This window comes from Mandrillus leucophaeus, unplaced genomic scaffold (genome assembly GCF_000951045.1).
Source record: "Mandrillus leucophaeus isolate KB7577 unplaced genomic scaffold, Mleu.le_1.0 Scaffold95, whole genome shotgun sequence".
NCBI classification, from domain to species: Eukaryota; Metazoa; Chordata; class Mammalia; order Primates; family Cercopithecidae; genus Mandrillus; species Mandrillus leucophaeus.
Genome location: NW_012110363.1, coordinates 265654 through 293450, shown reverse-complemented (window position 1 = coordinate 293450; position 27797 = coordinate 265654). Strand labels below are relative to the sequence as shown.

Below are 27797 nucleotides of genomic sequence, written 5' to 3'. Positions count from 1 at the left end.
GCTCATTCACACATTTATATTACTCACTGGCTCCTGAAGAGAGTTGAATTGCCATTAATTAATTCGTCTGTGATTATAGGTGTAAATGCAATGTATTAGATCCTTGTCATTTGCAGATCTACTTTTCGAAGTGTGTGACCTGTAGCTCTTTTAAACTTTGTTAAGTACAAGTTTTAAATCCTGCTCAACATGTCACACAGGGCCACAAATAAGTGAGCCTGAAACCACCAGAACTCACATCTCCAAGTTTTGTTCTACAAACATAAAAGAAGATTTTTTTCCGTGTATTGGGGGTTAAATTATGAACTATCAAAATAGCCATACATGTGAATATATATAAATGTCCTGCTGTGTGCTAGTAAGTATAAAATAATCACCTATCACAGCCATGCAAGGTTTAATCTAGACAATATTCAGGAGCAAGGCTACCAGAAATCAACACAACGAAAACACCAGGAGTGGCTCCAAGAAACAAAGTATGTTACAACTTAAAAAGACAGCCCGAAAAATCAGTCTGGGATGTTTTATGTAGCAAGAAACAGCTTCAAATACCTAAGCAGACCCTGGGGGCATTGGGGAGTGGAAGAATCAGATATTCTTAATTACATCAAAGATTCATGGAGGATACTTCAAGTTCAGCATATTTTATTTAAAAGGCAGAATGTGAGTAATACATTAAAATATATACACCAAGAATGTACTCTAAGTCATAAAGGATATTTTCATGTGAAATAGGGCCAAATATAATTATCTGAAAATTGTGCCCAACTCCCTTGACAATACTGAGTTAGACAGTTTATTAAGTCTGCATATCAGTTCTGTAAAAAAAAAATTTAAAAATAAGACAAAATGCTTCTCTATCCATATGGCCTTTGTGAACTGTCTGCCTGTGGGAGATTTGTTACGTGTGAGAATGAAAGTGCAAGAAGGATCCAGTGTGTGAGAATGGAGTGCCTTTCCTGTAGTTTTAGGGAGAGGACTGTGCCCAACATGGGGCCACCTACTAAACAACCCTTGGTGTGTGCTTGGTGCATGACTGGAATGCTGACCTATAGCATTTCCCCATTTTTGTTTTTAAAGCTGAATTTTCTGCAGGTAAACCAGAAACATTTGGGTACTCCAGTGAAGTGATGTTAAACATGTTCGTGCATATGTTGAGGGCAGGGCAAGCCATCCGACCATGTGTTATCACACACTGCCAAAAGCAGACGGTTGGAATTATCAAATCCACGTTACAGACTCAATACTGTATCTCCTCTTGTCCATAGGATGGACATAGGATTTTCCAATATCTCCATACAAAGAAATTCTTCCAGGGAATAGTTTCCCCAAAGCAGGCAGAAAATGAAAGCCCTTCCATCTGAATGATAATTAGCTGCTATCTCCACCATGCCTGGTCTATCTACTGTTTACACGTGATCAAGAATGTGGGAGATGGCTAAATTTCAGCACACAAAAAGAAATATGGAAATTCTAGAGAAGTCAAAGAATGGCAAGTTGGTTAGTCATTTGAGTTTTAGAGCTATTCTGGGGCCTGGGAGTCTCAAGGTGCTATTTAAACTCAAAGACCATTTGGAAGCTTTTTTCAATATTCAAGTTATGTGAGTTTCAATATTCATGCTGAAGTTAATATTATAAAGACGACTCTATCTTGCTTGTGGAAGAAAACAAAGAGAAGTGGTTAGTTACATAGTTTACCACTCAACGTAGTTGAGAGCTTGCCACTTCATCGTTAGTTTGTGCGGAAGCTGTGCTGGGAATTTTATCTGGATGGCAAATGGCTGAACATGGAAAATTAGCATTTCAGATGAACATCTTGTGCTCAGAATTGAAAACCCATCAGGACATGTAGGCTCTGGGCCCCAAAGGCCCTCATCTGGATAGAGCATCATTGACCACCTGGAGCTAAGCCATCTTTACCTCTCTGCCTTTGCAATCTCTACTTATTTGTTTCCTCCTTCTTGTTTGCTTATTTCGGCTTTCAACTCTACTGGGCATTAAATACTTGTGTTTTGTCCAGGGCTCAGTAGTCATGAAAATCTCAAAGTTTGACTGCACCACAGTTGGGGGTGTTTAATTAAGACTAGACACCATCCTAGAATTTCTGTGCCCACCAGACTTGCATTGTGATATTCCAGCAAGTCAAAAGGAGCAGACAACGTAGCTAAGCGGAACTGATATACATGGAACATGGGCAGAGTGAAAGGAAAAGAAACACATGGATTTATTCTGGCATTTGCCAATTGGCTGGTCATAATCTTCACTGTGGCCAAAGTAGGTCTCTTTATCTTGAAAACTTAATGTTTTTAAATGGCAAAGTTCCTTATGGAGCCTCAGAAGGATACATTGCATTTAAGGAGACAATATTAATTTGTTTCAAAAACTTAAGTGCATGGAGATGATGACCAGATCAATGCCATGATTTCATTCTGAAAATTCTTTTCTGTTTATTGCCCTGAGTGTGAATTACAGTGTGAGGCTGCCCAGCCCTGTACTTGCCCTGAATTCTGTTCTGTGTCACAGAACCTGCTTCATCTTCTTCCTTGCGAACACAGCTTGCTGTAGCCTCGACCTCCTGGGCTCAAGCAATCCTCCTACCTTAGCCTCCTGAGTAACTAGGACTACAGGGCCGCTCCACCATGACTTGCTAATTTTTTATTTGTACTTTTAGTAGAGATGGGGTCTCCATATATTGCCAGGCTGGTCTCAAATTCCTAGGCTCAAGTGATCCTCCTGCCTGAGCCTCCCAAAGTGCTGGGATTACAGGTGTGAGACAGCATGTCAGATGTACTTCACTTTCTTACAACCCAAAAACTGCAAACAATTTCTAGGATCAGTGAATTTTAAATTCACCCCTGTCTAGCCTTGCCTCACCTTGTCCATTTTCATTCTTTATTATAATAATGATGGGAGAGGAGGACTGCTTAAAAAGGAAATGCAAAGAGAGCAGCTAAGCCAAGAAGTAAATCATGAAGCTTGCTGTTTGGTCAGTCGGCCAATCGTTTCTGTGATGAATCTACTTAGACTTAATTTCCAATATTGATTTATGTATAGGGCATGAACTGGTAATTAGTTATTGACTCTGAAAAACAAATTATTTACAAAGCATATATTCTGTGATGTCTCATGATACCAGTGAGTTTTGGAATGACCAATGACTTTTCAAAGCAGCTTATTCTTTACCTGTGCACAAAAGTCTCCAGTGGCTACTATGCTGCTTATGAGAAATCCAGGTCTAACTCATTTGAAAACAATCATTCTGAGAACAAACCTTAAAATATAAGCTAGTCTATGTGATGAAATAATAGCTAAGAAGTAGAGTCAAAGAAAGGAAGAGGGCTGGGTGTTGCGGCTCTTGCCTGTAATCCCAGCACTTTGGGAGGCCGAGGTGTGTGGATCACTTGAGCTCAGGAATTTGAGCCAGCGTGGGCACCCGTTTTTACAAAAAATAAAAATATTAGCGAGGTGTGGAGGCTGAGGCATGAGAATTGTTTGAGCCTGGGAGGTTGAAGTTACAGTGAGTCATGATCACACCACTACACTTCAGCCTGGGTGACAGAGTTAGATCCTGTCTTGAGAAAGAGAGAGACAGAGAGAGAGAAAGGAAGAGCTAGATGAACCTCTTTTTGCAAAGCAGTATCAAAAGGGGTTTGAATAAATATGCTTTACATTTCCTTTCGGCCTCACCCACCTTTGCGATGCCCTGAGTTGCCCTGAACCTATTTATTATTGGTATGCCACTAGACAGAGGTCACTTCGTCTCTCTGCACCTCCATTATTCTTTTATTCAAACCCACCTTAAAAATAGCTCGAGTATAAAATATGTCAATGTTTCAAGATGGAATTGACATTTCAAAATAAAATGACTGCTTTCAAAAACATTAGAAACATTTTTGTCCACTCTTAAAGTCATCATCGTATCTGCTGTTAATTTGTTTACTCATTAATTCTCTCCATAAGCAGCTCGTGAGGACTTCTTACATGCCCTGTTTTGGGTTTGTATTGGCAAATAGCATCAACTCACCACTGTCCTAATACAGTTGACAGCTATGGTCTGGAGCACATACCTCCTAAAAGTAAAAGGCTTAAAAAAGTTCTCTGGGCTTTGAAGGACCTGAACCTGAAGATGGCTTAAATAAGTGTGTCCTTCAGTATCTTTAAATAATCTGGTTGAGGGAAATCAATAAAACTCTACAAAAGAGAGTCAAAGGTAAAGTTTTGTAAATTTGAGTTTCTAGCAGTAATCAAGTGGCTGTTAGTTTTAAGGCCTGGAAAGAGGGACGGGTCAGGGAATCTCTCCAGTTCTCAGCTCCTCTGTTTATAAACATATGTATAAAGGGAGGACCACTTGACTTTTCACCTACTCTGTGATCACAAGGTGGCAGTATTTCTGAACTTTGCTGCTGTTGTCATTTCAGGTAAAATGGAATTGGGCAGAATTGCTGCAGGGAAGCCAGAATAAATTTAGAAGAACCTTAGCATGTGAAATAAAACCAACCAGAAAATAAAAATAAACTGATTATTTTCCACATTTTATAACTTTGCATTTTTGGAGGCATAAGCCTATGCCTAGGAGTTAAAGGTATTTGAAAGGCTACAATTTAGTGACGTCTTCTCAAACTCTCACATAGTGAGAGCTGGTAAAGGCCTGGGGAGGATAGGAGGGTGATGAGCCTGGGAAGTGAACTGAGGTCTGATCACAAAGGATATTGCATGCAGGAATAAGGAGATTTGACTCTAGCCCTTAATGGGAGAGCCACTGAAGGCTTTTAAAACAAGAGGGGATGGTAGTGGAAATAATCAGATTGCCTCTTTGGAAAGATAACTATGAGAGTATTTAGTAGTTTTTCAGTGGGGGGAGGGAACATGTTTAGTATTGGAGGTAGGCTGACTTGTCAAAAAGCAATTCCAATCATTTAAACAAGCCCTGATTATCCAGATTCAAGAAATGGTGGAGAGATGGAGAAAAAAAATAAAAAATATAGTCCATTGGACTCAGTGAAAGAAAGGAAGTTTAGGAGAGAAAGTGGTATACCAATGGGGCTTGTTAAATATCAGTTGGAAAAGATTCGTCATCCATTGAGAATTAGGAATTCACATTTGAGGGAGAAAGAGGCTGTGTGATCTTAAAGTCATAGATTTGAGTATTGTTGGGGTCTAGGTAGGAAGCTGAAGCTAAGAGAGTGGGCAAATGAGGGGTGTCAATAGTGGGGACACCCCATCTCTTAGCAACATTCCTTAACATCCTTGGCACCTGGTCCTTCTGAGGCATCATCCCTTCAAATGATTTTCCCTCAAATTATAATCACCATGGCATAGCAATATTCTTCTATATGGCAACTAATATTTTCTGAAACTTATATAAATATTGAATATATGCATCTTACAATTACCTTTCTGTAAGCTGTGTGTATGGGCATCTTGATTAAAATTTCCTGTTTGTAATGATCTGGAAACATGTAATCCAAATAAAAGAGACGTGTTTGTCGTGCAAGAGCAGTTTTAAGGCAAAATGTGTCCCCTCCAGCCCAGCCCCCTATAACTTTACTTTGGCTTTTACCCAGTTACTAAGTTTAAAGCTATACCCGGACAAGAAAAGGAGAAGAGAAGAAATCCAGAGAAAGTTGTCAATCCTACCTGGGTATCAGTGGTTCTTAAAACAAAAACCACACAGGCCAAGTACAGTGGCTCATGCCTGTAATCCTCTCACTTTGGGAGGCTGAGCTGGGAGGATCGCCTAAGCTCAAGAGTTTGAGACCAGCCTGGGCAACACAGTGAGATTTTATCTCTACTAAAAAGATAAAAATAAAAAAAATTAGATGGGCATGGCGGCTCATGCCTGTAGACCCAGCTATTGGGAGGCTGAGGTGGGAGGATCACTTAAGCCCAGCAGGTCAAGGCTGCAATGAGCCATGATTGTGCCACTGCACTCCAACCTGGGTGAAGTGACACAGCAAGACTCTGTCTTGAAATACACACACACACACACTTGGGTCTTGTCTGTGGAGATTTTGATCCAGCAGGTCTGAGGAACAAAAACCAAGAGAGAATGGTTTTATGTAAAAGCCACAGGAGAAGCATTTAAAAGAGAGACTAGGACACCCTGCCTAACGCAGCAGAGATGCTAACTATGAGACAGATCAGACAGTACCCTAAATATCCCTAAACCCATGAGGTCCTTAGGGGGGCTGCCATTGGGGTGTGAAGGACCAGATCGTTTGCTGAAGTGAATTTGTAACAGTGGTGAAGGAGGTTCTTATAACTCAAGGAAAGGAATTTGTTGACTAAAGCTTTGTTGAACAGTGGTGGGGACCCATTTGGGATTGGAACCTATAGATTTAAAATGATTTCAGTTTGCATGAATTCATAAATTCAGTCAATGTTGTTGTAGGCACTGAGGACAGAGAAGTGAATACAATTTACCAGAATCATACATTTTAGAGAGAAGCGGACAATAAACAGGTAACTCAACAAAGATGTTCATTTTAGAAAGTGGTAAGTGCTGTTGCAGGAAACAAACAGCAGTGGCGAGACACAGAAGGAAAGGAGAGTTACCCACAGGAGCAGGTAGCATCTCAAGGAAGGCCAAACAAAAGGAAAAACTTGTTTGGATTAATCCAAAAGGATGTGGGGAACGAGGAGGCTGTGGAAGGGGATGATGCCTTGGAAGGACTAGGTGCCAAGGATATTAAGGTATGATGCTAAGAGATGGCTGAAGCAATGAACTCTGTTAGCCAGATTGGATATTAATGAAAGCGAAGCTGTCTTCTAAGTTCCATAAGTCTTTATTCCCACAGCATTATTTGTCTTCTAATGTAATTAATTTTTGTTAACTACCTCCTTACTAGATCCTGGGTTCTTCCAGGGAAGGGACCTTCTCCACCAGATTCTTCCTTGAATTCCTAATACAAATACTTCATAGGTCAGGATGGTTTCCTTCTGAAATCCCAACTGAAAATATTTGACTCTCACTCCCCCTTGTGGTACTCTAATATACCCCAAATGATCTTCCTCATGTGTAGGGAGATGATAGGGTCCTCCACAACCCCAGGTAACTTGTTTGTCCAGACAAATGAAGAGTAATGTTAGAGAAAATCCTTAAAGATGACAGAACGAATTCAATGGTTTAAACTGCTTATCTTGATTTGATTTAAAGATTTCTGGGAGAAAACAAAGAGATCAGGAATGGATGTATTATTTGGAAGCTCTTTGCAAGAAACTGGGAAAACAATTTTTATCTGAGTTTGAAGAAAAAGGGGTTAAGATGATTTATTATGCTGTAATGTATTTATTCAATAATATAGAAGATAATTATGTCTTTGTCTACCCTGAGACTTTCTTCTCATTATGTCTCTGCTGCAAACTCAGCTCACATGAGGAAACTTACATGCATTTAGATACTTTACCTTGAGAACAGCTTTGTAGTTTGATAGTCAAGCTCTCTAACTCAGTCATTCTGTTAAAATGTCTTTTATTTCAAAAATCTCTCATCATAAGTTAAAAGATGGTTATCTCTAAAGAAAACTGTAAAATGTAATAAAGTTTAATTACATTCTGTATCTGCTTTTAACTGCTGTATCTTTAATGGCTCTATCAATCAAATAATCCAAGGATTAGATATTATACATGCTAAAATTAACTAGATTGGGGCTTGTAAGATCTTATGTGTTTAAATCATGGCTCTGGACTGTTCTGGAACTTCATTCCAAATTGGCAATGAAAACTCCCTCTGACAATGTGCCCTTAATGTTCCAGCTGCTCATAATTTCTCTCAATTTCATAAAGCAACACCCTATTTCCCTTTACGGCTGCTAAATCTAAATACAGATACTAAAATTTTCCTTCAAAACTCTTATTTGGAATTCTGAATGCATTTCTTTCATAAGGAGTGTTTGATTGAACCAGCCTAAGTTCTGGTTCTAGACAGATTGGGCAGGTTAGTTTTTTTTTATCTCTCCTGTATTCAACATCTACTTTCCAGCATCCTTATTTTTGTATCTATCACTTTCTATAAGAGACCATGTTCTTTCACACAAAAGAACACTTTTCAACAGAATTAATACAATTTAAAAACAAAGTTACAGAGTAGTTTTGTGATACCATCAAAAGGCTTCTAAAATAGTGTGAGTTACACATCCCAGCTTAATGTTGTAAAGCCTTGAATTGTGATCCCATCTTAATTCTAAATAAAGCAATGTGGGCTCTGCTTCTTCTTCTTAATTTTTTTAATCTTTAATTTTTAAAAATCAAAGTAGCAGGAGGCACTCATTTACATTATAGTTTATTGACATTATATTTTAGTGGCAAGAACAAAGTCATTTTGATATAGGGCAATTTAAAATAATTGCTCTTCTCAGAAGGAAAATTAGTTGGCCTGGTGGATCAGCCTATTTAGGCAATATGTCTCCATATGTCATCTCGCTGCTCTCCACACCACCTGCTTGAGTTCCCATCAGGGACACAGACCGATGAGATCACTGCAGCAAGCTATAGATCTTGGGCAAGTTAACCAGTCTGGTTTTGCTTGGTAATGAGGAGAGTGTCTCTGGAAAATAGGAAATTGGAATCTGTCACCTCTCAGCAAACTGATGAGTGATTGCTATTGTTTTGCATCTCTGAAGGGTTAGCACAGTTTATTAGCTATTCTTCAGCCCTGAGAGTTCAGTGTCACTTTTATTTTACAGGCAAGAATCTGAGAAGTGTGTTGTGCAGCATAATTGTTAAAAACAAAGTGAAAGTGAGCAGTTTCTCTGTGAGTCTTAGGACACTAGCTTCACCTGCCTTCAGCAATATTAGTGATGAGAAGGGGAGGAGAATTTCCAGGGGATATTGGCTAGAGCATAAATCAAAACACTCTCTGGAAGTGACTCAAAATGCTTTTTCCCTTAGGAGTGATTCTAGTTCCCCCACTCCTGAAATCAAAATTCAGAAACACCAATGAACAATGTGCCAAAATGTATGGCAAAAATTTCAATAATTCCTGATTTTGATTAGAAAGACATGTTTGGGTTTTAGAATTAATTATTGAAGACCAAAACAGAATCAGAATTATCTTAGTAAAACCATTTTTTAAAATTAAACAAACTTGCTGAAGAGAAGGTTTCAAGTTATTAGTCATTGCTTTATTTTATTAAAAAATCTTTAGATAAAGTAATACTTCTTTTGATGAAAAACTATAAATTACAGACTTAGAAAGACTTTAAAGGCATTCAGTGCCAAGCTATCATTTTGTTTGAAGTTACTAGGTAATAATGAATAACTGTTGCCACTACAACTGAAAGAAAATACGTACTTTCTTGATAATAGTCCTACTAAGCCATGTTTTCAAACTCCAAGTCATGACCACTTAGTTGATCCTGACTAGCATTTTAAAACTGAAAAATAAATAAATGAATGAACACCAATGAAAAATAACAATAAGAATTAAGAAATATCAGGATATAGCTCACATTGGAAGGGTAAGATGTCATGAAACGATTGTTTTAATTACATTGTATATGTATATATGTGGCCTATGATATAAAATATATTATTTAAGGTGGGTCAGAAAAGTTTGGAAACCACCACATTTCCATTTGAGTACGAGGACATGAAAAGAAACAGATTCTTTGTGTACACACTAGCAGGTTCCCACCTCTGGAGCCAGTGACTCCCATTGAATAGATTTCATGGCCCATTATACAGCACGTAGATTTGTTTCCACAGTCGGGATTTATTTCTCTCCACAGTACAACCAGAACCCCATTTTCTGGCTGTGGGTCAAGCCCTTTGATTGAAACAGAACCTTTGTGTCCTTGACTCTCTCTTTCCCAAAGACTCTATTCTCTCCCTCTGATAAATTATGGCTAACTCAATATTATCCCCAAATCACATCTAGTTAAAGTTTGGACAATCATGATTGTATATTATTTACATAGAGTATCTTTAGCCTTTTAAACAAGACTGTTGTTTTGTGACAGTTTTTTCTTTCTAAAAAACATTTTTATGAAGACATAACTTTGAATAATGCATTTAAATCAAAGAAAAACTTCATCTTGACATTGTTGAGAGACACTTTCTATGAAAGGAATATGCCCAAATTTCCAGCAGGAACTGATCTCTTGAGATACTGTTGGCTGGAGGCAAAAACTGATGCTGTGATAATTTCTGTCTTCTTTTCAATGAGAACGTAAATGTTCATGTTCCAGAGGGAACAATGGCACTGGGAATGTGAATATTTACTTCAGGGAATTCAGGGAAGAGGAAAAACTGGTCTCGGCACTGCCAAGGGGTGTATTAATTTCCTGTGACTGCTGTAACAAATTATCACAAATTTAGTGGCTTAAAACAACACAAATGTATTATCTTACAGTTCTGTAGGCTAGAAGTCCCACACAGGTCTCACTGGGCCAGAATCAAGGTGTTGTCAGAACCGTGTTCCTTCTGGATGCTCTGGGGAGAATCAAATTCCTTGCCTTTGCCAGCTTTGAGAGACTGCCTGAGTTCTTTGGCTCACGGCTCCTTCACTCCAACCACTTGTCCCATCTCCTCCTCTGACTCTGACTTTCCTTCCTCCCCTTCTAAGGCCCCCTGGGATTACATTGGGTCCACCTAGATAATCTCCACATCTCAAATTCCTTAACTTAATCACACCTGCAAAGTCCCTTTTGTCAAGTAAAGGAATGCATTTACAGGCTCAGTGGATTATGACGAAGACCTCTTTGCGGGCGTAGGGGAGGAGGAATTATTCTGCCTACCACAGGGGACTATGGAGATTAGGTCTAGAATAATCCTTCAGGTTTCCTTGATTTGTGAATATGGCTTTCCTGCTGGTGATATTCTTGCAGAAGGAGAGCTGAGTTCCTGGAATCATTCACTCTGGGCACCTGCAAAGTTCAAGGATTGGCAGCTGTGGCCACTCTGCAGCCATTTACAGCTCTGCCTTTTTCCTCTTGGGCCGCACAATGCACTTGCTCAAAAATGAACGATTACATCTCTGATTACTGGTGTTTGCTTCCCAGCATTTAACATTCATCTGTGCCCCCTGAAGGGCTTTATCATCTGAGCTTTAAAGCATTTCTTCTAAACTACATTTTTTATGGCTATTTTTAAGCTTCCCCGTTATGCCTGGATAAGAAACCAGGGCTTAACAGAAGGAAGAACGGTGAATAAAGCCCACAGGTGAAACAGGGCAGACTGGGGATAAAAATGCATGAGAAGAGAGGCTGGAGGCCTTCAAAAAGGATTTTCAAGATAAAGCACACAGCAAAAACGTGGAAGCTACATTAATTTAAAAAAAAAAGTACGGGGTCGGGGATAAAAGTCCATGAAGTCAGAGAAAAAAAATTACACATATACATTTGCAAACACAGGAAGCTGTGTTTGAAGAGAAGCTCCTGCACATGCAGTAATGCTACTGCAGATACCCTGGAGGTCAGCTTGATGGCTAAAACACTCCATGTGCAGTGGTCAGAATGGACATTGCTGACCAGGGGATTTAGGCTTGCTTTCCTGAAAGATTACTGTTTATTAATTGAATGCATCCTTTGAGGCTAGAAGCTTCTGCAATATTATTCCTCTATTTTTCTTTCTCTCCTTTTTTTTTGCACTGAGATATAAAGAGTTATGGGAAATAAGGACTTGGCAGTCAACAGAGGAAAGATGAGGAGAACCTGAATTCATGAAGCTGTTTCCACCATAACCGCTCCTGATTTCTGGAGCAAGTAATTGGGTAAAAGAAATTCTCCCAAGGCCTCAGGATTCTAGAGCCCTCAGATGTGAAGTCTGTGATTTCTCAAAACCAGATTCTCTCCTCAGATTGATTTTGGAGAGCAAACTAAAAACACCCTTAAAGGGATTAAGCACCGACTCAGTCCTTATAAATTACGTTCACAATAAGAAACCTCTGTATGCTTTAAAGTAGGTAAATCTTAGGTATAATGATTACTTAATTCATTGGAAATATTTGCCTAATTTTCAGGTTAATTTCAGGACCAACAGTGGTTTTTTAAAATAATGGATTGATGAGAAGTTATTTGGAAAATGTAGTGAAAATGTGTCCATTTGACACAATAGAAGTTTATGCCAATAAAGGAAAAGATGGGAATATGTGGAAAGTGTACATTGCGATGATAGAGATATAGGCTTTTTCCTAATTCACGTGTGTTCAGAAAGTCCTGCAACTTTCCTATTGTGATTATGCTACTATATTGTTGATTGTATACTAAAGGAAAACAAGATTGACTTATCAATTTTGCATTTCTTTTTACACATACTCGCTGCTCAACCTAAAGAATCTGGGTGGACACACTCAGATCTTGGTGATACAAGCAACCTTAATCAAGGACTAGCACTGCCAAACCCACATATGTTCCAGGAGAAATATAACCAAGATAGTAACAGAGCCCAAAAGCCTATGGCATAAGTTTCCTTACCAAATATCTGTGTATTGGAGTTTCTCATAGATAATATCTGCACTCAGCACACCCCCATCTGTGTGTGCTAGTCATGAACTGTGCTTGAATCCAGCAGGATCTATTTATTTCCAAAATAACTGTGTCTTGATCAAATAGGATTCATGTGTGTGCATCGTATGCAGTAGACACACTCGGCCGGATGTGGCTCTTTTCCCTGACTGCCTTGATTCAATGGGAACCAGGCATTTTCCAACTAAACAGCTGTGGCTTGGGGAGAATCCAGGTGTTTTTCTCACTGAATATTTGTGGGATTGGCAGGGTCCTGGGTATTTCCTTTGCTTTCTCTTGCCTGGAATTATTATAACATATATTATGTATATATATTTCAATGAACTTTACTTTGTCGCAGGAAACAGATCGGCTTCCTTAACTTCTCACAAAGAACAATAGCACTTAGAAAAATATGGACAGGATCCAATGCTATTTATCTTTTTTTTCACCAGCTTTATCTATCATGCTGTCTTATACAAACACATGAATATTCTAAAAATTCTTTTATGTGAAAGCGAGTAGATTACCTTTCCACCCTGAATAATTACCAACCCAGCAAGTGTTGCTTTATTGGAAAGGGGGTGTCACACCTGTTCCAACATCCACTTGTTAACCTTTTGGACTTGGCTTCAATTTCTGATTGAAGAAGTAAGTCAGCCTCCCCAGGTTTGGCAATGCATAGACCCTGTTAGAAAATGGTGTGTGGTTTTGGTTTCCACATCTGATACAATATATAGGAAAATTGGAAAGAGTTCAGAGAACAGAAACAAAATGATTAAAGGGTTGGGGGAATGAGGAGCTGGGACTATTTCATCTAAAGAAAAGCTTTTACAAAAGGCATGTGCCAAAGACAGAATTAGAAAAGCCAAATTATAGAGGCTATGTGGTTGAACAGGTTTGATTGGCCTTTGTAGGCCATCCTGAGTCTGTTGGAGGGAATGGGGAGAAGTTGGTCTGCCTTACCAAGCATTGGGAAGGAGAATAAGCAACATAGGAGAGAAAAGGGGAAATTAGACAGAAATTACCTTAGCTAGGGAGCCTGAGATCTGCATATACCACAATCTTCAAAAGCAGGGACAACTTTGGTATATGCACTTCTACATTCCAGCTTCTACTAGATCTGGAACTACGATTCAATATAGTATGATAAAACAAACTTAATGATAAGCCTTGTTATAGTTCCCTTCAATTATATGATGAAGTGTTGGCATAAAAAATTATTGACCAGTTTTTCTTCATCTTCCCAAAAATCAAAGTAAATAACTATATGTTGGTATTCAAATCAGAGATTCATAATCTGTAAAATGTGATCATATTCTGTGGAGTTGAGAATATCATACAGGCATGTGGAGAATTGGTTCTCAATGTTGAAAAAAAGGAAAAGACTATCATTTCTTTTGGGTGGCTTAGAATCTAAGACAGAAAGATGTACTTGATTACTTATTAGGATCCCTATTATGTCCAGGATTTTGATTTCAAAAACTTTAAGAACACAAAATATATGTAGATTCTAAATACTGGCCATACTATTAAATACTAAATCATCTCCACTTCCACAAAGCTCTATATTAGTTAGGGTTCTTCCCAGCATGACATAACCTTCCTAGCAGCATCTAGACCAGTGTTTCACCAAACAATGTGGGCACCGTAGCCTTGGCCAACTTGACATATCACATTTAACCATCACAAGCTCCAAACACTCTGGTTCAAACATTTACGGAAAGATGGCATGTGAGTCAAGGGAGTATGGGGACTTCCTGCTGTCATGCACCCTTCTTAACCCTCAGAGGACCAGCTCCATGGGTGAGGAGTTGGGAAGGAACCCTCCATGTCACAGGATTCTCGTTACTAGCCTTTAAGTACCATTTCTAAGTACGGAGTTGGTTTTTTTGTTGTTGCTGCATTTTCAAGTACTGACTTGTGACTATCCTCTTGTGCCTCCCCACCACTTCCACTAACATGCTCACAAGTTCCTCCTTCTGTAGTTCTCCCAGGTCTTTCCAAAACTCACTTTATCACTGTACTGATTTTATAAAGAATTCAGAAGAAATCTTATTAAAGAAAATCATGAAGACAGTAAATGACCAGTGAACATCATGAACACTGGAGTAAAACTGGGTTCAGGTTCCAATTCTACTACCTGTGGGACTTTGGTCACATGACTTGTAATGCTCCTGAACCTCAGTTTTCTCATCTGTAAGATGAGAATACTTTTTATGACTCCTTTCCTAAAAGGTTGATATGAGGTGCTTTGAACACTGCTTTGAGCACTTAGTAACTACACTATTTAAATTATTACAGAGCTGAGGGCTACCTACAGTCTGTGAGAAAATGTTTCTGAAGATGGACTTCCTGTATTACTTAAACTGCATAGCACAAAATGAAGAAATGCCTTGAGCCTTTTTGTCCAAAGTTTCTGTTTACAATACTGGAGAGTTTTGAGGTTTTTTTTTTGTTTTTTTTTTTGAGATGGGCTCTCACTCTGTCATCCAAGCTGGAGTGCAGTGGCAATGACACAGCTCAATGTCTTGGGTTCAAGCCATCCTGGCATCTCAGCCTCCTGAGTAGCTGGGACTACAGGTATGCATCAGCGTGCCTGGCTATTTTTAATTTTTTTTGTTGAGAGAGGGTCTTGCCACATTGCCCAGGCTGGTTTTTCCTTCCTGGACTCAAGCGATCCTCCTGCCTTGGCCTCTGAAAGTGCTGGGATTACAGGCGTGAGCCACTGTATCCAGCTAGATAGTGGGAATTTTATATCCTTCCCCTTCACACACTCTGGGGGGCTAAGAAGTCAGAGTTTAATATTACTGAGAATTCCAAAATAATTCACTCCTAAAACATTTCATCATACAAACAACAGAAGGCAAGAAAACTACTATTTACCACATGCATTCTATGTACCAATCCACATATATTGCCTCATTTAAGGCCCATGGCATTCCTGTAAATTAGATGTATCATCCCCAATTTAGAAAGGAGGAAACTCTAAGGCTTAAGATTTAAATAACTTGCCCCAAATTATAGAGCAGAATAAGGGTTTTCTAACTTCAGAGCTAAAACTCTGGCCAGTTACACCATGATGCTTCCCTTATAAGGATCAGACCTTGACCTATTTCTTGCAGGCTGTTGGCTTCTGTATTATCTAAAATTATTTTTCACATATCTGAGAAATGCTCTTATTTCTCTTACTTTACAAAATTGAATTCTTAATTCTATAGTTAAGGACATTCAGGACTTTCAATGAAGGGTAATTGTGAAATGGACAGGAGACCTTGAATTGCACATGCTTGAAATATAAAGCTTTAGAACTAATGGGAAAATAGATGTCTGAAGTTCTTGATTTTCCATTTGTCTTCCACTGTTTCTAAACTAAACCACTGTTTACAAAGAATGTGTCAGTGAAAGATGCAGTAAAAGATGCTTCTTTTCCTTTATTTTTAGACTCAAGTAAATATTTGTTAACAATATGGTTGATATGGTTTGGATCTGTGTCCCCGCCCAAATCTCATGTTGAATGGTAATCCCCAATGTTAAAGGTGGGACCTGGTGGGAGGTGACTGGTTCATGAGGCAGTTTCTCATGAATGGTTTAGCACCATCCCCTGATGCTGTCCTCATGATAGTGAGTGAATTCTTATGAGATGTGTTTGCTTAAAAGTGTATAGCATCTCCCCATTCATTTTCTTCCTCCTGCCTGCTTCCCCTTTGCTTTCTGCTATGACTGTAACTTTCCTGAGGCCTCCCCAGAAGCTGATCCTGCCATGCTTCCTGTACAGCTTGCAGAACCATGAGCCAATTAAACTTTTTTTCTTTATAAATTACCCAGTCTCAGGTTCTTTATAGCAATGCAAGAACAGACTCATACAATGGTTTACAAAGTAAGTTGATGAGGCTGAAAAATAAGTTGAAGAAGCCCTATGAAATAATTAAGATGAGTAAGATTGCAAAGATAGAATTCATCACAGTGAAGATTCTCATGGCCAATTCATTCTTGGTTATGGCTTCAAACTTCTACTTTAACAGACAAATCCATTCACTTACCCATAGGTTCAGCCAACCATCTGTCCAACACATATTTAGTAAATAGAGACACACTACATGCTAGGTACTGTTCTAGGTGCTGAGATAAAGCAGAATGAGGGTTTTGAGGTTGTGATAATCTAATAAACAGATGAAAAAAGCAAGTTGATTTCAGATGCTGATAGGTGCTGTGAATGAAATATACTGAAAGGATATAGGGTTTATAGTGGAAAGGCTATCTGAGGCAGGGTGATTAGGGAAGATCTTTCCTAACAGAGGGCATTGGAGTTGAGACCTGAATGAGAACGAGCTAGATCTTTCCAAAGCAGAAAAAAGAACTCCGAGGCATGGAAAGTTCTAACAATTCAAAGGTACAAGATCAAAAAGAAGGCAGATGGCCGAGTCCAGAGTGGTGGTATGAGGCAAGGTCAGAAAGATGGATAGGATCCTGTACTATTAAAAGGACTTTGATTGAAGGAGTCTGAATTATAATCTAAGTATAGTGGAGTCGTTTCAGGTTCTAAGCAGGAGGTAATATGATTTGAGACAACTTTAAAAACATTAATCCAGATGCTTGTTCAAGAATTACTTATAGGCCGGTTGCTGTGGCTCAAGCTGTAATCCCAGCACTTTGGGAGGCCTAGGCAGGAGGATTGTTTGGCCCCAGGAGTTTGAGACCAGCCTGGGCAATATAGTGAGACCTCATCTCTACAAAAAATAAATAAACAAATTAATAAAATAAAATAAAAATTTGCCAGGTATAGTGATGAGCACCTATAGTCCCAGCTACTCTGGAAGCTGAGGTGATGGAATCACTTGATTCCAGGAGACAGAGGTTGCAGTGAGCCATGATTGTGCCACTGCACTCCAGCCTGGGTAACAGAGTGAGATCCTGACTCAGAAAACAACAACAGCAACAACAACAACAACAACAATAGCAAAAACAAAAAAGAATTACTTATACAAGGGCAAGAGTGGAGGGTGAGGGACTAGTTAGGGTGCGAATGCAGACTGAAGATTAAAAGACTCTAAAGACGTAACAAATCTCTTTAATGGTTAAAGAGAGTTTTAACCATTAAAACTATTTTAATAATGTCCCCATTTACAGCAACATATCTGCTACAAAGTCAATTATTTTATTGTTATTTGGTCATAGGTAGAGATAACGGTGTGGCTGTGGATTAGCAATTATATATAACTCCATTGCACATTAAAAAAGGCATTTTATTGTTGCTGCAAGAAACCACTATGCAGGGCTTTTGGTCCTCCCTAAAGGAGAGAAACAGTATCTAGGAAATTAATTCTTCTATCTGGCTCAAATGCAAAATTGCAGAAACCATTTGCTAAATATGGCCAGCCATTCTTGAGTCCAGAGAGTCCTTTCTCACGCATGCTTTATTAGAGGTCATTGATCGGTTTCTACCAATTATTATGGTTAACTGAAGGGAAATCTGCGACTATGGCCATTTATTGGCATTTGCGTTCGGCTCAGACAGAAGCGAGTTTTGAAAGTGGTATCTGTAGAGTGGTCCTGCTTGCAAACTTCCTTGCCTGGGGGTGGTGGTGGAGCGCTGAGGGCTTGCGGCGTGCCAGTCATCGGGGCTTTCTGCTCATCAATCAGCATCGTCAAACATCCTGGAAGTGTTATGATGGCGCTGAATGTAGAAAAAGCGTTCTCAGGGCGTATATATTGTCGTCATTCCTGGTGGCAGAGGGGAGTGACTAGAGGCTCACACGTCGCTGAGTAGTAGCGCGGCATAATAAAGTGTGGTTTGCACCATGTGTGCCACAGATTTCTCGGGTTTTCTGGAAGGTTTTTCCAAGTTCCGCCTTCTCCCCTTTGCAGCCATCCTGGCCCCAGCTGTGCATCGGCCTTTGACTCCATCTGTCCTTCCGCTGCGGACAGGAGTCCCTCTCGCCAAATGGAGAACACAAGTTTGGCACCCCAAAGTGACGATAACCCCTACCTTCTCGGCTGAGCGCGAGCCAAGCGTCAGGCCTGCTGAGGGACGGTCAAGGGGGTTGAGGGGGAGGCCGCGGAGACGCCGCTCCCCTAACCTCCCCGCACCCATCATCACTTGGCAAGCTAAGCCCAGGCAGATGCCCCGCCTGCACGTCCCCCACCCGCCCCGCGGAGCACGTCTCCCAGTGCTTTTGCATTTGCTCCTCTTCCGCCCTGCTGCAGAGCACGGCTCGCAGGTTGGAGTTTGCCCTCGTGTGCGCCGCGTCACACGGCGGGGAGGGGAAGGCAGGCGGAGGAGGCTGGGTCGGTGCAGGAGTCGCGCGGTCCCTGGCGCCCGGAGACGCCGCGGGGAACAGCCGCCCCGCCCCCGGAGCAGCGGACAGGGCCGCAGCCCTCCTTTCCCCTCTCTCTCCCTCCCTCCTCCCCAGCGCCCTAACTCCCAGCCTCCCCGCCCTTACTCCACCCCCTACTCCGGCCCGATCCCCATCCTCTCCTTGTGTGTGCGCGCTTCAAATAATCTCCTCCTTTTTGGCAAGAGAAATAATGCACCTGACTTTACCAGGGGGAACAACCAGCCGAGTAGAACAAGGAACAGATGTAAAAGGAATAAAAGGAGAGAGAAAAAGAGATGAGACTCGTTTAAGGAAATCCAGGGGCAGAAGAGGTGGCTGCCGCGGCAGAGGCAGCTAGAGCTTCCCTGTCTGCGTGAGCTGCAGGCAGAGGACGCTTTCACCAGTTGCAGATGTAACCTCGGGAATTCCTGGGTCCGTCGGTTTGTTTGTCAAACAAAGTCTTTTCTTCTCTGGCTCAGACACTGAAGAGGCTCCTGGATTTTTCTGCGATCCCGCCACAAGCTGGCAGTTACTCGAGAGCCTTCTCAAGGAGCTGGCGGAGAAATGAGCCCTTGTGGGCGGAAGATGGGCGAGGGGCGTCAGCAGCGGGGGGCTCCCGTCGGGAAGCGCCTTCTGTTCCCCGGGAGGAGAGATACACCCCATGGGTGGTCAGGCAGCAGCAGCGCCAGGACGCAGCGCTCCCTGCTCTGGCTCTCGGTGCACGTGTGGCTGTGGGCGGCCTCGGGCTCATCTGCCCAGTTGTTCAACCTCACCCTTTCCGTAGATGAGGGGCTACCCCCTGACACGCTGGTCGGTGACATCCGCGCCGGGCTGCCGGCCGCGCAGCAGCAGGAGGGGAGCGGCTTCTTTCTGTCCGAGGACTCGGATGACTCCCCGCTGCTGGACGACTTCCACGTGCACCCGGACACCGGCATCATCCGCACCGCGCGGCGCCTGGACCGCGAGCTGCGGGACCACTACAGCTTCGTGGCCGCCACGCTGCTGGGCGCTGTGGTGCAGGTGGAGATTCGCGTCAACGACGTGAATGACCACTCGCCCCGCTTTCCATTCGACTCCCTGCAACTCGACGTCTCCGAGCTCAGCCCGCCAGGGACCGCCTTCCGCCTGCCAGGTGCCCATGACCCTGACGCCGGACTGTTCAGCACTCAGGGCTACACCCTGGTGCAACCGTCCGACCCGCCCAATGACCCCGCAGGCCCGTTCTTCGAGTTGCGCTACGGGACTCCGGGGCCACTACCGTCACCGCTTTTGCCGGGCTCCTCATCGCCCCTGGAGCCTCTAGACCTGGTGCTGCTGCGGCGCTTGGACCGAGAGGAGGCTGCGGCGCACCGGCTGCAGATCGAGGCATGGGACGGCGGCCGCCCGCGGCGCACCGGCAGCCTGAGCGTGGAGCTGCGCGTGCTGGATGAAAACGACAACCCACCGGTCTTTGAGCAGGACGAGTACCGCGCAGCGGTGCGCGAGGACGCCCAGCCGGGCGCCGAGGTCTGCCGCGTGCGCGCCACCGACCGCGACCTGGGGCCCAATGGCTTCGTGCGCTACAGCATCCGCGCCCGGCAAGTGCCCGGGGCGGGTAGCGGGGGCGGGGCACTGGGCGACGCGGCCTACTTCGCCGTAGAGGAGCTGAGTGGCGTGGTGCGATTGCGGAGACCTCTGGACCGCGAGGCTCAGGCCTGGCACCAGCTGGTGGTGGAGGCCCGCGATGGAGGTGCCGAACCTGAGGTTGCCACAGTGCGCGTGTCCATCGCCGTGCTGGACGTGAATGACAACCGGCCAGCAATTCACGTGCTCTTTCTCACAGAGGGAGGCCTCGCCTGTGTCTCCGAAGGCGCCCGACCGGGCGACTACGTGGCTCGCGTCTCGGTGTCTGATGCGGACCGTGACTGGGAGAAAGAAGATGAGGCCACCGGGGAGCTTAGTGTGGGTCTTGGAGACCGGAGCATCTCGCTGTCCTTGGAAGGCGGAGAGGGAACCTTCGCGTTGCGGCCCGGCGGCCCCCCAGGGGTATTTTTCCTTTGCGTCGTGGGGCTCCTGGACAGAGAGAGCCGCGATCTGTATGAGTTACTACTGGTGGCCACGGACGCGGGGTCCCCGCCGCTGAGCACGGAGGAAACGCTGCTGCTCCGGGTCGCTGACCTCAATGACCAACCACCTCTCTTCAGCCAACAGCATTACAAGGCCTCAGTGTCCGAGGCTGCGGCCCCCGGCACTGTAGTCATGTGGGTCAGCGCCTCCGATGCTGACGAGGCAGGCACTGAGCACGCCTGGCTGCGCTACACGCTAGTCCAACTCTCAGCTCCCTGCAATCCAGAGGCTCTGCCCGCCGCAGAGTGTGGACCATCTTTCGCCATTGATCCCGAAAGCGGTGTGATCAGCACTATCCGGACTCTAGACAGAGAGGTCCAGGAGGCGGTGGAGCTGAGAGTGGTGGCCCGGGACCTCGGAGAGCCCCCGCTCTCTGCCACCTGCCTGGTGAGCATCACCGTGGATGATGTGAATGATAATGAACCCATCTTCTGGAGGCAGGTGTACAATGCCACCATTGCAGAGCATGCCCCGGTTGGACACTGCTTTCTGCAGGTGAGTTCATCAGGCCTGTGGGCCAATCTGAAGGCTTGGGAAGGCATGGAAGGGGTTGTGAGTTGGCCTAGGAAATTGTGATGTGCAGGAAAATATTCCGGCTCTCAAATACAAGACTGGCTGTAGTTCCGTCTCTATAGTGAGATGAACGATGCCCTCTAGTCACCTAACTTTTTTTGACAGGGTCTTGGCTACATGATCTCTAAGGTCCTTTCGACTTAACTTGACTTTTAGATCTTGATTTATCTTATTGAAACCTGATTTCTTTCATGCTGGATGTGTGCACCTAAATATATTGAGGAGGAACCACCCATTCTAAATCAGACCTCTTCCAATTGGCAATGTCTTACATCATATCATATAAATATATGTATATATGTATACACACACACACACACACACACACACACATATATATATATATTTTCAGACTGAGTCTCACTCTGTTGCCCAGGCTGGAGTGCAGTGGTTCAATCTCAGCTCACTGCAACCTCCTTTTCCCAGGCTCAAGGAATTCTCCTGCCTGCCACCATGCCTGGCTAATTTTTGTATTTTTGTTAGTAGAGATGGGGTTTCACCATGTTTGCCAGGTTGGTCTCCAACCCCTGACCTCAGGTGATCCACGCTCCTCAGCCTCCCAAAGTGCTGGGATTACAGGGGTAAGCCACCACACCCAGCAATGTCTCATATATATGTATAATTTAACAGCTTTATGAGGCAACCTAGGGAATAAGGTAACTCTCATAAGTGAATTTTTCAAATGACCAAGTGTATGTCTGTATACACAGACACTGTTTTGAGTTACTATTTCCAGAGACTTCCTACATGTTATCCTACCTTCCTTCGAAGCTTACAAAGGTTGGCGGAAGACTGAAGTCATCTTTATTAGTTAACATCAGGTGTGAGCTGAGCTCCTTCCATGATGCTTTCAGGACTCTGAAGGGCAGCGGGGCTCAATTATCCTTTATAAAATGGAGCACCGTACACTGCTTTTTGATTTGGGTGTGTTGCCTTTTACGGTTTTCCTGATCTCTCCTTCACTATCAGAATGGCATGTTTTGCCCCTTTCCAGGCCATTCTTTTTTTTTTTGCTTCATATTTCCTATTTGTTTATTTTTTATTTTATTTTTTTGAGACAAGCTCTCGCTTTGTGGCCCAAAATGGAGTACAGTGGCACAATCATGGCTCACTGCAGCCTGGACCTCACAGGGTAAATTGATTCTCCCACCTCAGTCTCCCAAGTAGCTGCGAGCACAGGCATGCACCAACATGGCTGGCTAATTTTTAAATAATTTGTAGGGATGAGGTCTAGCCATGTTCCCCAGGCTGGTCTCGAACTCCGGGCTCAAGTTGTACTACCACCTCAGCCTCCCACAGTGCTGGGATTACAGGCATAAGCCACCGTGCCTGGCCAATTTCCTATTTCTTATTTGATAGGAGATAATCAAATTTTCAAGATTGATTTATTTACTCTGAAATAACTTGAGTAAATAAATCTAGCCTGAAGAGCTTACCAGGGAATGAAACTCTAAAGCTTTATTTTGCTCTCACCCTGAGTTGTTTTAAGATGTTTGCTGCTTACTTTCTGGTTCTCAGTTAGGGAGTTCAGGTTTTAGCTTTGCAAGTTATGTCTCAAATAATAACCTTCAGATAAGTGAGGTGCTACTGCAAAGTAAAAATGGGTTTCATGACTGCTTCCACCATTTTAATCTTTTGGGTATATGGGTGATAATAATCTCCATCCCTTTCTTTACAGTGATTGACAGCTCTGAGTTGCTAGATTATTAAAAAGTGGCTTGATATGAATTAATGCTTGCTGACAAAACAGACAAATCCACAAATATTAGTGACTAACATTATCAAAGTATATTTCTCTCTCAAGCAGAGTCTGATGTGATGCAACTTGGCTGTTTCTCCTCCGTGTGAGACAGCCAGGCCTGGGAGTGACTTACACGAATTCCACCAATGTCACATTAGCCAGGGCTCAGCCATGCAGCCTCAGATGTACTGCACAGGAGGCGGAGAAATGTAGAGGAGCCGGGTATGCCAGTGCCCACTGATAGTTTCTTCCATGGATTTCTAAAAATGAAAGTCATAATAGGTGCCAGGTTGGACTAGATGACTTCTAAGATTCCTTCCACCTAGAACTCCCTGAAGATCTTGGTATGAATAGTACAACTTGGCTCCATTGGAAGGAAAATAAGCAGGGTGGATTCATTATGACTGTTTTGATTAAAGCCTGTCTTTAGAGTTGTTTCTATCATCGTGAGATGATTCTTCTATGAGGTGTGAGTTTATCCCATTGTTATGACTGCCTATGTGGCAGATCCATTATGGTGAGCTGAGCTTGGCTTACATGTAGGACTGTACCTCCAACAATTGCAACAAACCTTTCCAGGTTGCCAAGTATTGCTGCAGACAGCATTAAATTGTGCTGACTGGAATTTCTGGACATTCCAGCCATCTAGCCCCTCGAGATTTGCAAAAGCTTCTTAGTCACTGGGTTCTCTGGTGGCCTCTCCAAGGCAGCTATATGAACTTCCTGTGTTCCATACGCCTGTAGCTGACTTACCCCCCTAATTTCCATAAGAGATTCAAAGAAGCGTCTTCCTTCTTTCTACCCTCTCAATCTTTCTTTATACCACTTTGCAAAAACCATCTCCTCCATCTTGCCTTTGAATCTCATGACCCCTCCTGTGTTCCAGGGTTTTGTTAATGACATCACATACATTCCTTATAACTGTACCTTCTTTCTGTTGCTATCTAGAAGTTTTCCTCCTTTATAGCTTATATCTGCTCAAGTTGCCTTTGTCAAAAATAAACAAAAACAAAATGAAATACAGGAAAAACAAAATCTTTCCTAGATTTCCTGTAAGATAATACCATGTCATCTGATAAAAACAAACCCTTAAACTTCAAGTTGTCTTAGTGGTTACTCCACATCCCCAGTGTTTGGGGTCCTTCCACTCTAGTTGCTCCTCCTGCTGGCACCATGGTGCTGCTGGCCACCCTCCCCTCTCCGAGTGCTGGCTGAACTCTTACATTCTTATGCCCAGAGGAGACCTTTTCAAAGACTTTAAGCATGAGACAGAACTGAGGGAATTAATGCAGAGGACAAGAACCATTAGCAAACTGAGATAGATAACCTCTAGCTGCAAAAGGTTTTTACAACATTGTACATACTCATCTGAACTTCCTAATAACTCAGTCCCTGTCTGTCTTAGGCGGAGAGCCTCTTCTTAACAATCCACCCCTCAGGAGTTCCTTTCAATCTCTTGCTGCCTTCTTGGTCAAGGCAGAGAGGGAATTCCACTCTGCAGACACCCAGAGGTTTTCCTTCAGTTCTCATGTTTGGTCTGAAAGATTCCATTTTCGCTCAGATAATTGTCAAAAAGATTAACTTCAACCTCTAGACAAGATATCCATCGTCCACCCTACACTAAGTCTGATGTTAGCTGCATTCACAGCTTTTATCTTATAACCAGATCTTAGTCTGTACTAAGTATAACTCCAGCATTGAGACCTGAATTACATGTGATACCATGAAGAGTATTCTTTCATACTCCCTCAAATACAAGTACTATATTTATTCATTAATTCATTTATTTATCTAAACAACAATATTCATTGAATTCAATAACATTGATTGAGTTCAACAATATCCAACCAACAAATACTTACTGAGTATCTATTACATGCCAGGAACTGTTCTTGGTGCTGGGGACAGCAACGAGCAAAACAGGCAAGGTGCTTGCTAGCAGAGCTTATAGTGCTGTGTGCTCCATCTCCTTCCCTTCTCTGTCAGTCCTTGTGAATGAATGACATGTGCCTGGCTCCCACTTGCTGATCACCCCTTCTCCATGTGTTCTGACCTTCCCCCATCACTGTACTAAATTCTGCCTCTCAAGAGGCGTGTATCTATGTTTCTTTCAAATCCAGTGGGCTTTTCTTAGTCATAACCTCCCTCATGCTCTCTGAAGCATTTTGGACTGCTGACCACTTCCTCTTTCTTGCATGCATCTTTTTCACTGCCCATTATCTCCTTACATTCTGCCTCTCTCCTGACAATTCCTCTTTTTCTTTTTTTCTCTTGTGCCACCCCACACTCATTGTGGTAGAGGCATTCCCAAAGACTCTCTCTTCCCCTCACTCCTTGCCTTTCTATAATCTCTTCCTGTATATTTCCAGCAGTTCATTAAAAAAAAGTTCATATCACCACATGGATGTAAGGATTGGAGATAACTAGTATTTCATGGTAGAAAGTGGTATATAGAGCTTTATAGGTGGGAAAGTTTTCTTTATTCAGTAGATCAGGGATTCTCTGTTATATATATTTTTATTTACAACCTGTCATGGATGCATTCCACTGTAGCTGAACATTTTGTGTGTATGTAGGAATGTGTAATGCATTTCTGGGTATGATCTTCTCCAAAAGAGAACCACTTAGGATGGACTTCAGAAAGTTGTGATCAGTAAGATTTTCCTTCTTTGAGGATTGAAATCTTACAATAAATTGATTTCACTAACAACTAAACTCCAGACGTCTATCAATGGTCCCTTCACCTTTTAAACTATAAATTACAAGTGATCAACTGTGGAAGTGATTTATATTTTCATAGCCCATTAGGGAAATTATGCTAAATCATTTTTACAAATGCCAGGTTATTTGAATCTTACTGAATTAAAATCTTCATTTAATCGAAATACATGCTTTGTAGTGAATGTAGATCAGGTAAATATAATCGTAAATGTGAATTAATTGAAAATCTATGTAATCCATGGGGATAGGAGGAATTGGAATAATCACGGTGTGTCTGGTTCTTGTAGTGAAGTAATAGGAGGCCGTTTTGGAGACATGGGAGATGTCAGTGTTTCAGCAAAGAGTTTGGTCTTTATTATTATGGAAATACATGGGAGATATGGGAGGTTTGTGAATAGAGCTTGACATGTGAAAAGTAACATTTTAGGAGGAGTCATCTTAAATTAGTAGAAAAACTAGAAAGAAGGAGGGAAATCAGGTAGGAAAGTTCAGAGTCTCTTGTAATAACACATATTCAGCTATGTGGACCTGAATTAGGGGAATGGTAGTGAAGCGTAAGAGGAAGGATGGCCTTAGAGGCATCACAAAGGAATAACTGGTGCAACTTGTATAGATGTGAGTAAGAAAGTGGTGGAAGGAGTAAAAAATGGCACCATGTTTTCCATCTAGATTAGTGGGAAAAATAGGAAAAACTGGAGCTGAGAGTTTTGGGGGAAACATGCTGGCTTTCTTGAGTTTTTGATTTGAGTGTGAATTAATGGCCAGTAGTCTAGGAAAATACATCCTGAAGGCTATTTAGAGCTTCAGAGCTGCTAACAGGAGAGAGTGTAAGGTTAGAGACATAAACTTGGAAGTTACTCATGTGGAGGTGATACTTAAAGCTGTGAAAGTGACAGTGAGGCTAATGAGAGAAGAGTTAATGGCTAAGGACGCTGGCTGGGACGAGGGTCTTGCGACTCATATGATGTTGGGGGGAAGGTCTCTGTGATGATAATGCTATGTGCTTGTATTCCTGAGCCTCAAGGACTACAACCCAGAGAGATGGTTGGCATCTTACTCCATTTTCTGAGCTCCTCAGCACGGCTTCTGAGATATTCAGCCTCCCGTGCCACAGTCCCAGGCATTAAGGCACTCATTATTTGTATCTGACTGTTTCTCTCCCCTCTTCTTCCTGTTTCCTATGGACCATCTGGTCAGTCCCCATGTGCAGTGAGGACATTGGCAGCCTGTTTTAGTCATTGTTGTCCCCATTGTAACTCTTGTCATCCAGGCAATTTGGTCTCACGTTTCTTCAGTTGACCCGGTTTTGATGTCCTTATTGTTACTTCCTCTCTAGGAACTCTATTCTACAGTCATCCCCTGTAATCTGGAATCATTTAGAACAACCCCACCTCTCATGTCTCAACTCAGTCTCTGATCACAGCTTGCCAGCCTTTCCGCTTTCTCAGCCTTTGATTTGGTTTGCATTTATTTTTTGATCTAGATTTTTTCTAGACCCCTTGCTCTTTCTTTTCTCTTCTTGTATATCACCCCCCACCTTGCTTTAGTTCCTTCTCTGTTCAGTTGTAATTCTATGCACCAAACTAACCCTTCCTCTTTCATACTTGCATACATATCACTAACAGTAGATCTCTCCAACTATATCTCCCCCTGCCCCGCACACTCTCTGAAACGCTCAGACCACAGGGGACCGCTGGAGTAATTCCAAGTGATAATAGAGTCTACTTAGAGTAGAATTTAAGTATGGTATTTTGGTATCAGCCAGGCCCTCAACTCTGTTGAGTAATTTTGTTGTATTCCTCTCAGCATCTCTCCCACAACCTCGTTTGCTTTAAGCATCATAGACTGCTGCCTTTACTCTTTACAGGTAACTATGCTTCCTATTCAGTAGAGGCT

General features: G+C 42.5%; 1 protein-coding gene across 1 annotated transcript; it reads left to right on the top strand.

The window, feature by feature from the left end:
* Positions 1-18912: 18912 nt before the first annotated feature.
* LOC105532318 (protocadherin-16-like) lies at positions 18913-24225 on the top strand. Its single transcript, XM_011970465.1, has 2 exons — positions 18913-21361; positions 24148-24225. The coding sequence occupies exons 1-2, from the start codon at positions 19325-19327 to the stop codon at positions 24223-24225; spliced, it is 2115 nt and encodes a 704-aa protein (XP_011825855.1). The 5' UTR covers positions 18913-19324.
* Positions 24226-27797: the final 3572 nt, after the last annotated feature.